At 39.2% G+C, this 15,314-nt stretch overlaps 1 protein-coding gene across 2 annotated transcripts; it reads right to left on the minus strand.

The window, feature by feature from the left end:
• Window positions 1-741: 741 nt before the first annotated feature.
• Window positions 742-13,162, minus strand: gal3st1a (galactose-3-O-sulfotransferase 1a). Of its 2 annotated transcripts, XM_026240682.1 has the most exons (3): window positions 12,723-13,162; window positions 4,140-4,300; window positions 742-3,161 (listed from the first exon to the last, which is right to left on the minus strand). In XM_026240682.1, the coding sequence occupies exons 2-3, from the start codon at window positions 4,268-4,270 to the stop codon at window positions 2,009-2,011; spliced, it is 1,284 nt and encodes a 427-aa protein (XP_026096467.1). In that variant the 5' UTR covers window positions 4,271-4,300; window positions 12,723-13,162; the 3' UTR covers window positions 742-2,008. The 2 variants fall into 2 exon arrangements, with proteins under 2 accessions (XP_026096467.1, XP_026096466.1); XM_026240681.1 differs by lacking the exon at window positions 12,723-13,162 and having other exon boundaries at window positions 4,140-4,368.
• Between the last annotated feature and the right edge of the window lie 2,152 nt (window positions 13,163-15,314).

Below are 15,314 nucleotides of genomic sequence, written 5' to 3' on the forward strand. Positions count from 1 at the left end.
TGCTTTAAAGCTATAACACACACACACACACACACAAACACACGTTTGTTTTTATGAAAAGTGGGGACATCCCATAGGCGTGATGGTTTTTATACTGTAGAAACAGTATATTCTATCGTCCTAAACCAAACCCTACACCTAACCCTAACCCTCACAGGAAACTTTGTGCATTTTACTTTCTCAAAACAACAACAACAACAACAACAACTCATTCTGTATGGTTTTGAAAAATGGGGACATGGGTTATGTCCTCATAAGTCACCCTCTCCTTGTAATACCTGTTTCATACCCATGTCATTATACAGAGTTGTGTCCTGATATGTCACAAAAACATGCCCACAGACACACACACACACACACACACACACACACACACATTCCAAAACATAGAAAATAAAAATCAATCAAATGTCTTACCCTTAGGATGGTGCTTCTTCTAGGCTTAGTTGCAGTACATAACACACTGAAATGCATTTATGAAGTGGCCATCTTCTGTTGAACGTTTTTTTTTAAAGGCATGTACGGAGAGAGGTCAGTGTGCATTATCAAACAGCTCCACTGCAAGAAGGTTTTCTGCAAGAGTCTAACCTGGATCAATCCTATTCATAATGCACTTCAGCTTTATTCTTTTGAGAAGAGAATGTCAGTTGTGTTTATTCCTTTATTCCTTTATCCATTCTGATCTCAGAATAGATCTGTGCTAACAGTGACAGTGAACCATGAACGAGCCAGGAGTGTGTTACACAAAGTTTTTATTTTGTCATCTTTCATGGATTTCATTGCTGCTCAGAGGCCTCTTCCACGTGAAGCCCAAGACATCATCACATTTCAGCTTAAAAGCACCTCTCCACTAAACATCCAAGCCAGAGTTATTTACTGTATCATTCATGTGATGATAACAGTAAAGCTCAAGTTCAGAATGAATCTAAACCAGTTCAAGAAATTATTATTGCTATTGCCATTGGCACCAACAATAAGAGCTTCAAAGAATGAGGTCATTTTGATGATTGATTCAAGCACCCACACACTACATACATGTAATACATAGCGGTGACATACAGTACATTTCTGAACACAAAACTTACATGTTAAAGATGTGACTGTCACCACTTATTTGGGTAAGATTCATTTAAATATGAAAATGTTTTATTCAGTCATGTCTTTTAATGTTTTTAATTCTTTCTGACACAGAAAAACAGGTTTTAGGTCGGTTGTATACAAGTCTATGGAAACTTATTTCCACCACAGAATAAAAGAAAACACCAACTCTTTTTTGAAGAATTGCTAGAATTTGTATTATTTGCAGAATTTTTATCTTGCAATTCAGACCTTCTTCTTTCACAATTCGGTCTTCTCCAGATTGTGAGTTTATATTTTGCAATTCAGAATTTAAATCTCACAACTTTCTCTCTCTTTTTCTGCAGTTTTTTTCTTCCACAATTCAATCTTTATTTATCAGAATTGCAAGTATATATCTCCCAAATTTAGACACTTTTTTTCATAGGTAAGGCACTGCAAGATATAAACTGTGAATTGTGATATAAGTTAACTTATAATAACTCTGAAAAAAAAGAAAAAAAATCTTATTGTATTTTATATCTCACAAATAAAGACAAACTTCTGAGAAGAAAAGTCAGATTTTTACGATAAAAATTCACAATTAACATTGTTTTTTAAATGTCTATTTATTTTACAGGCAGAAATAAGCCTGTTAAAACAACAAAGAGTTATATCGAGATATAGTTTTTATCAACAAAAAAAAAAAGAAAAGAGAAAAAAAAGTTAATTGCAAAAATTGCAATTCTAATGAGAAAAAGTGTAATTTGTGGAAGAAACAAATCAGAGAAAAATGTCTTTACTGTGAGACATAAATTCAGAATTGAGAGAAAAAAAGCTGGAATTGTGAGCTAAAAGTCACAATGAGATTTTAATCTTTTATTATCTGGCGGAAACAAGCTCCCATAAAGTCAGTGCTGACCTTTCACCTAAGCAAAGCATTTCTTCTGAGCTACCAGTGAAGGATCTCTCTTATGCGACCCCACAGTCTTGTTATCCACAGGTTGACACCCATATCAGTGAGATACTGCAGCTCTGGCGTGAGCATCTTCCTGCAGAGCTTTCCATGCGCTTTGTCCACATTCTTTTTCAGATTGTATCCCATAATCGACTTCTCACCTATGGGTTGCCACGGCTGCATGGACGTCTCCAAGATGCTGCCTGCATCGACAGCGTGGCCTCCTTCAATGCAAATAGAAGCCATCTCTGCGTTTTTGCGCCGCAGCTCTGCAACATCTCTCGCCATGCGCTCTCTGCCGTAAGCGTCTACTTTATTCCAGAATGTGGCGTTGAAATACTGGTAAAGCTTCCAGTCGATGGCGTTCCACTCCAGTGCTTTGGCCCTGAGCTCTGGAGTCAGTTTAGACACAGTTGAACCTTTCCGGGCATTGAGTTTGAAGAAAAGCAAGTCCTCCATGTCCCAGCAGAGTGCATCCTTGAGCAGGATGAGTGACTCTTCGAAATACTCCACCAGCATTACCAAATGGAAGTGCTTGGAGATTGCTTCAATGGCCTCGTCCACTTTTGGGTCATCTGGATTTAAGTTATTATCCTGTCCAAAGTCAAAGAAAAGCAAGTTTTTAAGATAGAACGAATTGAATCCCTCTGGGTCGTAATAGAGCTTCGGATCCTTCAGGAACTCTCTCAGCTTATCATCTCCAGAAAGCTTCCAAGTGAGAGGTACAACGCGTCCAAAATAGTGGAACGAGGACTCCGCGAGATCAGCCGGGTCCCGGAGGATTGTGATATACGAGGTGTCGGCTGGAAGCACTTTGGCCACCTCAGCAGCATTGAAACGCATGTGATTACAGATGATGTTGAAACACATTCCGGGCCTGTAGTCCTTCACTTGTGAGCGATGGAAAGGGGAAGGGTAGAAGAAGTCATTGCGGCTGTTGGGGAAGGCAAATTTGAGGTGGTGTTTTTCGCCGAAGCGAAAGAGAATGTTGAGGAAAGTGCTACTAGCTGTTTTATGGGTTTTCATGAACATGATGTCCACTTGAGGAGTGCAGGTTCGCTGCCCAGAGGCATGATGGGAGCTGTTAGAGATCGTTGAGGAGTGGACGGCAGAAGGGCGATGAGCACATGAGTAAGGTACTGGGACCCTGAAAACAAAAAATTAACAAAAATATTGTAACGGGAATGTATTTTTGATGCACTGATATATCATTTTTAGAACAAGTTCTTCACTACTATGATCTTAAAACAGATAAACACCCACACACAAAAATGTTTTCGTGAGAAAATCTTTATCCACATTTTACCCTAACATAAAACAGTAAATATTGAAAAAATAATATACTTTGTGGCACAATTTAATGACAACTAAGCAGGTGTATAAACAGATACATATGGATTTTTTTAATGAATTATTTTATTATTTTTTAAATGAATTATACAGATCAAAAGTGAGAATTAAATTTTTTTTATAATGTTATGAAAGTCATGAAAAATGGTACTATTCCATAAAAAATATTAAACAGCACAACTGTTTTAAACATTGTTTATAACAAGAAATATGACACTAAAGACTCAAGTAATAATGGTGAAAATTCACCTTTGTATCAAATTAAATAATTATACTTAAGGTTAAAATTTAAAAATTTCATATTTTAATATATAAATTTGTTATATATATATATATATATATATATATATATATATATATATATATATATATATATATATATATATATATATATATATAGATAGATAGATAGATAGATAGATAGATAGATATATTACTTTTCATAATCTTACTATATTACTTTTCATAATCTTACTAAATAAATGCAGCTGTCAGGATAGAATGACAGAAGAATCACGGAGAAATTATCTTAATAACTGTCGTGAAAATAACATCACAATGCAGACCTGGTTTATTTTCTTTATGAATATATAAATTATTTTTGTTTTATTTTGATTGTAGGATGAAATATTACCTGGCTATTTCATCATGAAATTCATACCAAAATACTGCTCTGATCCACTGAAACTTTGACTAGGTTGCAGAAATAAATGGAATAAACTGCTTTCTGTTGTAGTGTACATTATTCTTATTCAAAATACATTAAGGAACTCACTCTTGCAGGCCAAACTGGACCTCTGGGGCCGACAGGCAGTACAAAAGAATCATGCAGGTGGTCAGGAGCGCACCCAGGATCAGTCCCTTACCGATGGACCTCCACTGCCTGACTGACTTTCCAACCATCATAGCTGCCTGGTTGGACCCTGAAAGAAAACCCTGTAACAACGAGAAAGACACTTTAATAATCATTTAGTGCTACAAAATGCAACTTCATTATCTCTTAAGGCCCTTTTACATAAATACAGTAAAATGTGCTGTGCTTACATATGCAGAGTCCTCTGCTGCTAACATTTGATTATCGAAGCATTTCTAGTGTGTTAAGAGATATTCATCACCATTTCCTCAAGTGCCCAATTATTTAGGTACACTGCTGCTCTCACTCAACTGCTTTTCTCCCCCGAGTTCAGCCACGCGGTCTACATCTGCTAAACATCTTATGTATGTGGGGATTTGCAGTGGCATTGCAGGTAATTCAGCTATGGGGAATTCTATAATATTTTCATTTTAAGTGATGTAGCAGGTCACTATTTATTTAAAGGTATTCTCTATTTCCAATCAACAATTTATTTCCACTGAAATAGGAAACAATAATAGGCCTACTCCTCTCTAAAGAAATTTAAAGTAAACATAAGTATCCCTTTGAAAACTTGAGAAACCCATTTTGAGTGCACATTTTTGGATTAAAAGCCCTTAGGGACATAAAGTATGAGAAGCAGACACATTTTTCCCCCTCAGTGGATGCATAGTTCATTTTTCGCTTGAAAGTCATGGACTTCTAAAATTTGATAGTGACTATAAGATGTTTGTAACAAAACGGAAGTCAAATGAATTTCAAGGCTTTGACCATACTAATAATGTATTGTTTTTCAAGACTAAATAATGACGTACAGTATTACTTGCATGTGTATTAAATATGATAAAAGGTTCACTGGTCTCCACCACTTGTCAACAGGTTAATATTTTGTTTATATTTAAAAAAATTTAATGTAATCTCTCAATTAATCTAATGTCATATAACTGCATATTTAACATAACAAATATAACAGGCCTAAATGTAGCTGCACAAACCAATGGTGCTTCAGCCAGCCAACCGCTATATAAGTCAGCCCGTGGCGCCATTCATCAGATCATTCAAGGGACTTAGCTGAGGGCATGAGAAACAACTACCCACATGAGAGGTTAGACCAGGGGTCGGCAAGTTCGGTCCTGGAGAGCCACAGTCCTGCACAGTTCAGCTCCAACCCTAAAAAAACTCTCACCTCCCTATAGACTTATTAATCCTGAAGACATTGATGAGCTTGTTCAGGTGTGTTTGATTAGGGTTGAAGCTGAACTCTGCTGGACTGTGGCTCTCTAGGACTGAACTTGTCTACCCCTGGGTTAGACAGATAGAATCCACACCTGCAGGGGCAGGGATGTCTAAGTTATAGAATCTGGCAAAGGTAGATGGCGACAATCAGACGGCGGGCCGTGCCGAGGAGGTATCCTCGCGCCCTTCAGAAATGTAACGACTAAGTTGTTGCTGCCTATTGAATGGCCAACCTCGAGAGAATGATTTGCCGCGATTGCCAGAACATATACTTTGAGTGTGGATGGGGCACACCCCTTATCCAAAAGCTCTTGGAGAAAAGTCAGCATGCAGGACACGGCACATGAAAACAGGTCCACTTGCCACACAGAGCACCAATTGAGGAATACTGTCCATTTCTGGCCATAGAGCCATCTCGTAGATGGTGCCCTTGCCTCAAGAATGGTGTTGCTTACTCTTGCTGGGAGCCTATCAGAGGCCCATCGAGGTACCAGACATGAAGTCTCCTCAGCTCTGGGCGGGGATGCCAAATCATACCTTTCGCTTGCTAGAGAAGGTCCCTCCACAATGGGATGGACAATTGGGCTATCGTTACGAGCTGCATCAGCTCTGGAAAACAAGCCTGGTTCTTCCATGAGGAGCTACTAAGACGAGGGAGCATTTGGCTTTCCTGACTCGCCTGATGATCTGGATTTGGACACGTCTGTTGTGATCATAACTTCCTTCTGAAGGCAACCCACATCCCCACTCCTGTCTGAAACAGGTGAGTGGTCCTCCAGTTGGCCACAGCTTCTATACAGTATAGCGGTGGTCCACCCTGACCGGAAATTTCTCCAACCGCCAAGCGTGGGGCAGGACTCTGGCTTTTAGCCAAAATTGAAGGGGCCGCATGTGGTTTTGTTCCCGTTCTGATCTGGCTAGAATAAGCCAATTGTCGAGGTTGTCAATACGGGGATTCCCATCTGACAGAGAGGGGACAAAGCGGCATCTGTGCACTTCGTAAAAGTGCGTGGGGCCAGGGACAGTTCAAACAGAAGGACTGGGTACTGATAGGCCACTCCCTCAAACACTAATCTCAAAAATGGTCTGTGCATCTTTGTGGATTTGAAAACATCTTTCAAATCCACGGTCAAAACCAATCCTCGGGGCACATATGAATGAGAATCTTTTTGACCATCATCATCTTGAATGACCGCCGCATAACAAAGCTGTTCAGATATCTGAGATCTAGAATGGGTCTGAGCCAACCGTCTCTCTTTGGGACAAGGAAATAGCATATGAAAAAGGCTGACTCGCTGTTTGCTGGGGGCACTATTTCCACAGCGCCTTTTGTGAGCAGCGCTTGCACCTCCAGGACAGAAGTTTGAACAACGCCTCTAAAGGGCAGTCTTTGAGCAAACTGTAGCGAGTAGCCTCGTCAAAGTGTTTACGAAAGACATCTCAAGATTCCCGGAATGGATACCCAGGCCGTGTAATGGGAGGCGAGAGGTTTTATTTTCTCGAACGAGAGCTCGCCTTGAAAAAGTGGGGAGTCTACGTTCGTATAAGTGATTGATAGAGGATGAGTAATTTTGCTCTTTAAAGTATGTGGGTCCACTATCACAGTGGTAAAATATTCGGGTATGCGCTGCACCTGCAGGATGTGACCTGCTGAAAACTAAACTCCATCTCTCAGAGGTGTTTGAAGAGGTAAGGAATGAAGGCGAGCTGTTTTTGGGGGTGTTCCGGCCGAGACGAGAACGAGGCCCCTCCTTTTCCTCTCTAGTACCTCAGGATGGCTTCTGCAACTCAGGGTCCAGCACAACTCTTGGGTGGGGACCTTGACACTTTGGGAAAGGGAAGAGTATTGCAGGCTCCGTTTTCCGCTGAAGCTGATGCTGCGGCCCGCAGCTGTGGTGCCAGGGTGTTTAGGGAGGAAGTGGGGAGGAAGGCCATTTTCTCGGCATCCCTGATCTCTGTTAGCATTAGCCAGAGGTGGCACTCCAACAACACCAGGCTGGCCATGGTCTTGCCGATCGTTTGTGCTGTGGCCTTTGTAGCGCGCATCTGTGCACAGCTCCTTAAAGGCCTCTTGGTGCTCTTGGCCAGACTTGTCAATGCTACGGAGAAGTTTGGCTTGAAACACTTGAAGGATTGCCATTGTGTACAGCACCAAGCCGGCCTGTCCGGCTGCTGCATAAGCCCTGTTGGCGATGGACGAGGTGATCCTGCAGGGCTCAGATGGATGCATTGCATGGCCCTTTAAACTGAGGGCAGATGGTGGGCATAGATGTGCGGAGATTGCTTTCTCCGGGGGGGTTTGGTGTACCCCTTTTCCTCAGGGCCGTCAATGGTGGTGAGAGCCGCTGCAGCAGAGGGGTTTACCACGGTGGTGAGCAGAGCTGGAGCTTCTTTCACAGCTTTTTCTTGTAGAAGAGTCAACAAAGAGATTATTTTTGTCGCTGAAGGAGAGTAATCTGATGAATGGTGCTATGGGCAGAATTATATAATGGTCAGGCCCATCCCTTCTGGTGGGCTGAAGCACCATTAGTTTGTGCAGCTACACAAGCAGACTGGAAAAAAGGAGTTTTCCCATACATAACAAGAGTGAACGTTCAAAAGGGAAGCAATGTTATCCTAGTCCAAAGGATAACATTGTACTCCAAGTACTCCAAGTCCATGGTCTTTTCACTACAATTGATAACTGAAGCGTTAGATGGTGCGAGTTGCTTTTGGTAAAAACGACAGCATGCATTTCTGCCAAATGATTCAAAAGACAGCCTATAGAGTCAATGAGAGCATAGGGCATCCCAATCATCATTTTAGTGTTAAGAAGGGTGCTCGCAAGCGCCCCCTTTGCGGGCCTTTATGTGCCCTCGATACGAACTTATGCCGAGCCGGCACTTTCACCCGACAGTCAAAGCGGCATTACATCATGAAAGTGGAGACTCAGCAGAAGACTGTGAGGGTTTAGGGTGCCATTTTGTACCATAGACAGTAAAAGAACACAGCGACCCCATTGGATTCAACGAAGACAAGTGAAGTCAATTAGAAGCACACACTTCCTGGGGGTCGGGCGTACTGTGCAGACTCAAACTGAGCTTGATGACGTAGATGTCAGGTGAGCAACCTGTAAATCTTCTAATCGCTGTGCCAAGAGAAATCTGAATCCCCCATCGAATCTTCCAGGTGAGCATGAACAGGAGTAAGTATTCTGATTAATTATCTCTCTTGACTTAATGCCTCCACGTCCCCCCGATAGCCTCATAGACAGTAAAAGATTGTCTGCGAGCTTCTCCTCCTGTCCATATGGTAATTTCTCTACTGTGCGACAGAGACTCGCTGGTTATGACGCAATCGTTAGCCTATTTTTTACAAAAACTGCTTCTACGGGACCATAACGTAAGATACAATGTAATGGAGCCTTCTATACATTTTCGTGTTTCTTTAGAAATAATTAATGGACAAATGGAGTCTTTAAACGTCTCAGATGTAAAGTTATTCGCTGTCAAAGTGACGCCAAAATGAATGGGAGTCAATGGAATGCTAACAGCAGGTGGGGGTCCGCTAGCCAATGGCGGCGCCCAGGGGTGCTTCAAAAAAATATGAAACCCTGCCCCCCTGTTTGGGACAGGGTAATGCAACCTAATCCATAACATTAAACATTCCAGGTAATATAATCAAACTACTTTTTGAATACTTTAAGATTACTTTTGACCTAACTCGTTGATTGCATTAATTTAAAAATTATAATCTTGTATGGCCTACCATATTTATATAAAAAACACAAAGAATAAGAAAATATATTCCATTCGTTAACAAAATGAAGTACGCTACATTAAACATTACATGATGTCAAAGTTTCCCTAACTAGTGTTTGTGAAGGAACTGCAGTAAGTGAATTTAATGTAAAGCTAATAGGCGTAATGTATTACATCATAAATAAGTTTAATTAAAATAAAAGCCTCTCAGTTTTCTGTGTAACATAGCCACCTGACTGGTGACAGTTTTTTGTGTGGAAGACTTGAATATTTAAACAATGGAAAAGAAGAATCTGGGAGAATCAAATTATGAATAATTTATTGCTACTGTGTGAATAATATGTAATCATGCAATCAGTAAAAAGTAACTGTAATCTAATAATGAGTATTTTAAAATATGTATTATAAAATGTACTTAATTTATAGAGTCTGAGTACATAATCCAGTTACTACCCAGCTCTGTTGACATGTCATATAAACTACCCAACAAAACATAACATATTCAAAATATATTTTTTTTATTTCCAAATAAAAATATATTGAATTATAAATTCTAATGCTGAGATGAATGCATTGCAGTTGTTGTCCAGCAAATGAATTATGCATTCAGAAGAAAAGCGATACTGTCCACATCTCTTCATGCCTCATAGACCAGGATCAGATGTCTGCAGTGCAGGGCCACATGTGGATAACCTAATACTACCAAGAGAGCATGTTAAAAGCATTGACTACAATGACTATGACTACAGCGGCACCAAAAGATAGACGGAGAGACTGAAGGAACAAAGCTGTTTATCTCCAAATCTAGAAAGGCCAGAAGAAGTCTGAAGGAACCCATTGTTTTTATTTGCAGCGATCTCTAACCCTTCATTTTTCAAAGTCATCCTTTGTTGACAGCAAAATCACTAACAACATCATCATTGTTATGCTGATGGTCACGAATAGAGGATTTTACAGAACCACAAAGAATTACTACAGCAGCTGCAGCTCTAAAACTAAAAAGAAATGCATCTTTGCATCCATCAAGCAAGTATTGTTTTCGTGGAGATTTGTGGTCTATCAGTCCAGCGTATTAAAGTCTTTGGAGATGCTGATTGTTGTGTTTACGCATGGGTGTATTTAAACTGTGCAATGATTGTCTTTCCTCCATGCAATCTGGTTCATTTCTGTGATTTAACAAAGAATGTCACATGTTATATCTGAAGTGCTACTGGCAAATTCATATCAGACAAGAAGGCACTGTAATTTGATGATGACATACAAATAGAATAAAGGTTTCTTTTGTTTTGCCTGAGAAAGCAGTCCAAATGGATGAAATGGATAGTGTTTCATCAGCACTGTGAGGCCTCCAAAAGTGTTTTGGAAATAAAACAAATGACATTCCATCAGCAAAATATCTTAAATTCATAATAATCATAGTAATAAAAAAATAATATGAGTTTTTCTTTTATTTCCCAGCAAAATCTCCAAACATCCATAAATATTACAACTGTATAAATAATAAAGGGGTCATTGGATGCCCAAAGGGTCCATTCTTTTTGGGTCTTAATAAAAAGTCTGTAACATAGTTTGGTTAAAATTTCTCAAAGGTAGTGTAAAAAATATATTTTTTACCCTGTCAAAAACAGCTCTTTTCAGAGCAAGCCATTCTGTAGCATGTCCCTTTAAATGTTAATGAGCTCTGCTGAACCCGCCCCTCTCTTCCAGCCGCTCTCTGAGGGACGGTTTACTTTTTGCATTTATTGTGAAACTTGCTAATTAGCACATTGTTAGGAAATGCTATTTTTAAATTAATATTAAAAAACCTTACACTCACTTCTTCTGTAGGTGAAGCTGGACCCCGAATGATTCGCGTGAACATAGACACATTTAGGTAGATTGGGGGCGCATTGCTTTCAAAAACAAATGTAATCCACTGTGTCTTCAGTGGCTCAGATGTTGGGAGTAAATGGCGACTGCTATGTTCATTATAACATCCAACAGAACACCTCAGTCGCTTCTTGTCATTCTTGTCTTCATTCTTGCATGTAGCATCCTATGACCCCTTTAAAACCCTTTAATATGATCCGATTTCAAGCTTTCCTTTCTCTTTGGAGTGTTACAATCTGTTTGTGAATAGATAAGATCACTAAAGTTGCGAAGAATAAAGTCTCAAACCCAAAAAGATATTCTTTATAAAAGTTAAGACTCGTCCACCACCTCTTGAAACGCCTCGATCAAACATGCCCCCATGTCTATGTCACTGAGTGAGAAGATTTGCATAACACCACCCAATTTACAACCCTGTTCCAGAACAGTTCAACCCAAATATTCAGATGTGTGCAACGCATTTCCTGGGAGAGTAGCCTACAGTGCCGGTGTTCTGACAAATAATCCTGACTCACAGTTCGTACGTTTTAATATGTAAAGGATTTGTCACTGATGATTAAAATGTGAGTTTTGAGCAGTGTAGAGTAGAGCTTGTTGTTTGTTGTTTTTCCGATCACAAATGCAGACTTGGTTTATGTTTACTTGGCAAGATGCGATGCAACGCAATGCATAAAAATACAGTATTTTCCATTATAATCAGTAATTATGTCCCCACTGGATGCTACAAATGCCTAGTTTGTAATGGGTTTTATTGGTTTTGTCTGGTCGTGCTGGGAGACGGCATCACCATGTGGTAAGGGGCGTAACATTTCCGTCACATGCTTGAGGTATTCAGTCAATCACAACACACTTGATAGCTGGCCAATCAGAGCACACCTCGCTTTTCAGAACGATGAGCTTTGTAAAAATCAATGCGTTTCAGAAGGTGGGGCATAGAGGAGCAACAATAATGTACGGTATTTGAAAAATAATGTTTAAAAAAAAAACTGTATAAACAAGTTTCATTACACCAAATACACAAAATAATGTTCTTTTTAGCAGCATCGTCATTTTTTTTATTATTATTATTATTTTTATAAAGACTTTTATAGAACATACCTTGATTTAAATGTATTTGCCTTATAATGCATCATTAGGAATAAATATTTTATTTATTTATTTCTTAAGATTCAGCCTTGTAAATAAAAGTGCTTTTGGAGCAAATGACCCCCCCCCCCCCCCCCCCCAAAAAAAAATATGTATTTACGTTTTTTCTAATAAAACATCTAAACATAAAACAAGCTACATTTATTGTATGAACTATATAAATTAAGGCTTTAACAGAAATTAAATTAATTAAATGTAATTAAATGTATTTTTCTTACCACATTAGTCAATTATTACTCTTTAATAAATAACATTTTGTGAGGTTTGTGCTTAAACACAGAAAACCTGAAACACTGAAATCATCAGAAATATGTTCTTAGAACAATTATCTATTTTTGAGTATCTTAGTTTTGAGGATGTTTAGACTACATCAAAAATATTGATAAATAGATATTAATTATTACTTTTCTATGTTCAAAGGTACTACAGACTCATTTAAACAATGGCAATACAACTGCACTGAAAATATTTTCCCGATATATTGAAAATTAAATATAAACAATTTTATTCTTACCAAATCATGTAGATTCCTGTCACAGCTTGATTGCCAGAAAAAAAACAATGAGTTTGTTAACAATGATGCATGGTCAAGGCTGGAAAGACATTGATTCCTTCATTTAAAGCTGTCCAGTCGTGCTATCCAAGGTTAACAGATCTGTATCCCTCTTATCTTCTGTGAAATATCCAGGCGATCATTCACCCTGTGCGCGCACACACACACACACACACACACACACACCTGACCTCCTCTCCTCCTCTGTCTGCACGCTGTAGAGCTGAGCTGGCTAAACTGCATACAGAAGAGGCTCGACTTGCGCTCTCTGTGACGCAAGACCAGCTGTCTAGGGACCTGCACTTGTCTCTCTTTGTGTCTGTTTGCATTTGTGAATGAGCGTATAGGAGAAGGCAGAAGGCAGAAAGACAGAGGTGATGTTAGGATAAGAAAAGACAAGACAGAAAAAGAACAGGAGAGGAAGAGACAAAACAGAACAGGGTTCAAATGAGCAAGAGGGAGGGACATGAACAAAATAGAGGAGGTGGAAACAGAGAGCCATTGAGAACAGATTTGCTGGCTTGAAGTGGAGTTGCTAGAAAGCGTAAATGCATGAGCGGGGCCAATACAAACTCCCAGGTATTTTTCACATGATGGGTTAGAGACAGCTAGTTTCATGTGAACGTAGACAAGCTCAGGAAAAACTTTCTGGATCATATTGATGGTTTTCATGCTGTGATTTCTGGATGTTTGCTTTAGTGACCAATCGGAAGAATGGCTTCTTATCTCAGTGTTTGCTTAGGCTGCTGTATGAGTTTCCATACGGAGGTTTGTGGCAGGAGATCATAAATTAAACAATCATTTCACACATTATCAATTTCAGAAGCTCTGGTTGTCCAATACAGGAATACAGTGATGTCTTATTTTTTTACATTTGGAAAGCATTTGTGGAAAAATTGACACTGAGGCACATGTCCCCCTCGTGTTATAAAAGTTAAGTTACACATTTTTTTATTATTTATATTTTAATTTTAGTTTAAAGTGTGTTATTTCCTCTATTGATCACAGAAAAATGCAGATACCAACTTTCTTCCAGTTTTTATTTTTATTTTTATCAACAGAGGAACGAAACTCATACAGCTTTGCAACAAATTGAGGGTAAATAAATGACAGAATTTTCATTTTTGGGTAAACTATCCCTTATAAATGCATTCGGACACTGCAAGAGCTCCTGAGATAACTGATAATTAATACTCTTTTTATCTTTACAATCCTCTTGAGTTACATCACCCAAACCATTCCCTTGATTTCACTCGCTTCTCAATGTCTCTTACTGTCCAGCACAAGATTATTCTGTTCATCCAGATCTCCTTTTGACTGGTCTCAAACACTCGGTTCATTGTCTGCAGCCACACACACGGACACACAGAAAGTCATGTCAGTGCCAGGCAGTGTAAGAGCGACATGGCTGGAATGCAGATGGGTAACGTGGGTAACACTGCATGCTTATGTGCGTGAACATGAATTAGTAATAAAAAGGGCCATGAGTTGCCTGGCCTAAAGCCCACAGGGGTTACACAGCAGCGAGGAGAACACCAACGTCATTACTTCCCACCACAAATACAAAGAAAGAGCAAACATACAAAGCTGCAACCAAGGGTATGAGGATTTACTGATAACAAACACCTCATACAATAAAAAACATCTGAATGGTTCTCTGGGTGTGACATACAAACGAAGAGACCATGTCATGTGTTACATGTTTACAGAATAAAAGAGAGCAGATCACAGATTTATGCAAAGCCTGCATATAATAGTTTTTTTTTATACCTCGTATGACTAAAATCTGTCACAAAGGACTGAAATGAACACTGGAAAACATTCAGAGCTAAATAATTCAGCTTGTCACCCTAAACCAGGAGAATCTGACTCCATTCATTAGGCCTGTTTGGAAAATTCACAATGAGGAATTCAATGCATTCTGAAGCATTCATTTTCTCTTTGTAACCTTCGTTCTCGGAGGATTTCAAAACCTGTACCACTCAGGTTACATTTCCCAATTTATGAGTACATCCATTAAAAACTTAGCTATAGTTTTTATATTAGGGAACATTCAAAGTGTTTTGCCAAATCTCCACTGGATTGTAGCCTAATAAAGCAAAACTTTTTTTTTAATACGACCATAATGGTTGTGTAAGACAGAAATGTAATGATAAAAATTTTACTTTCACATATTTTAGATTCATTGCACACCAACTGAAATATTTCAGGTCTTTTATTGTTTTAATACTGATGATTTTGGCATACAGCTCATGAAAACCCCAAATTCCTATCTCAAAAAATTTGCATATCATGAAAAGGTTCTCTAAACGAGCTATTAACCTAATCATCTGAATCAACTAATTAACTCTAAACACCTGCAAAAGATTCCTGAGGCTTTTAAAAACTCCCAGCCTGGTTCATTACTCAAAACCGCAATCATGGGTAAGACTGCCGACCTGACTGCTGTCCAGAAGGCCATCATTGACACCCTCAAGCGAGAGGGTAAGACACAGAAAGAAATGTCTGAACGAATAGGCTGTTCCCAGAGTGCTGTATCAAGGCACCTCAGTG

This window comes from Carassius auratus, linkage group LG30F (assembly GCF_003368295.1).
Source record: "Carassius auratus strain Wakin linkage group LG30F, ASM336829v1, whole genome shotgun sequence".
Taxonomy (NCBI): Eukaryota; Metazoa; Chordata; class Actinopteri; order Cypriniformes; family Cyprinidae; genus Carassius; species Carassius auratus.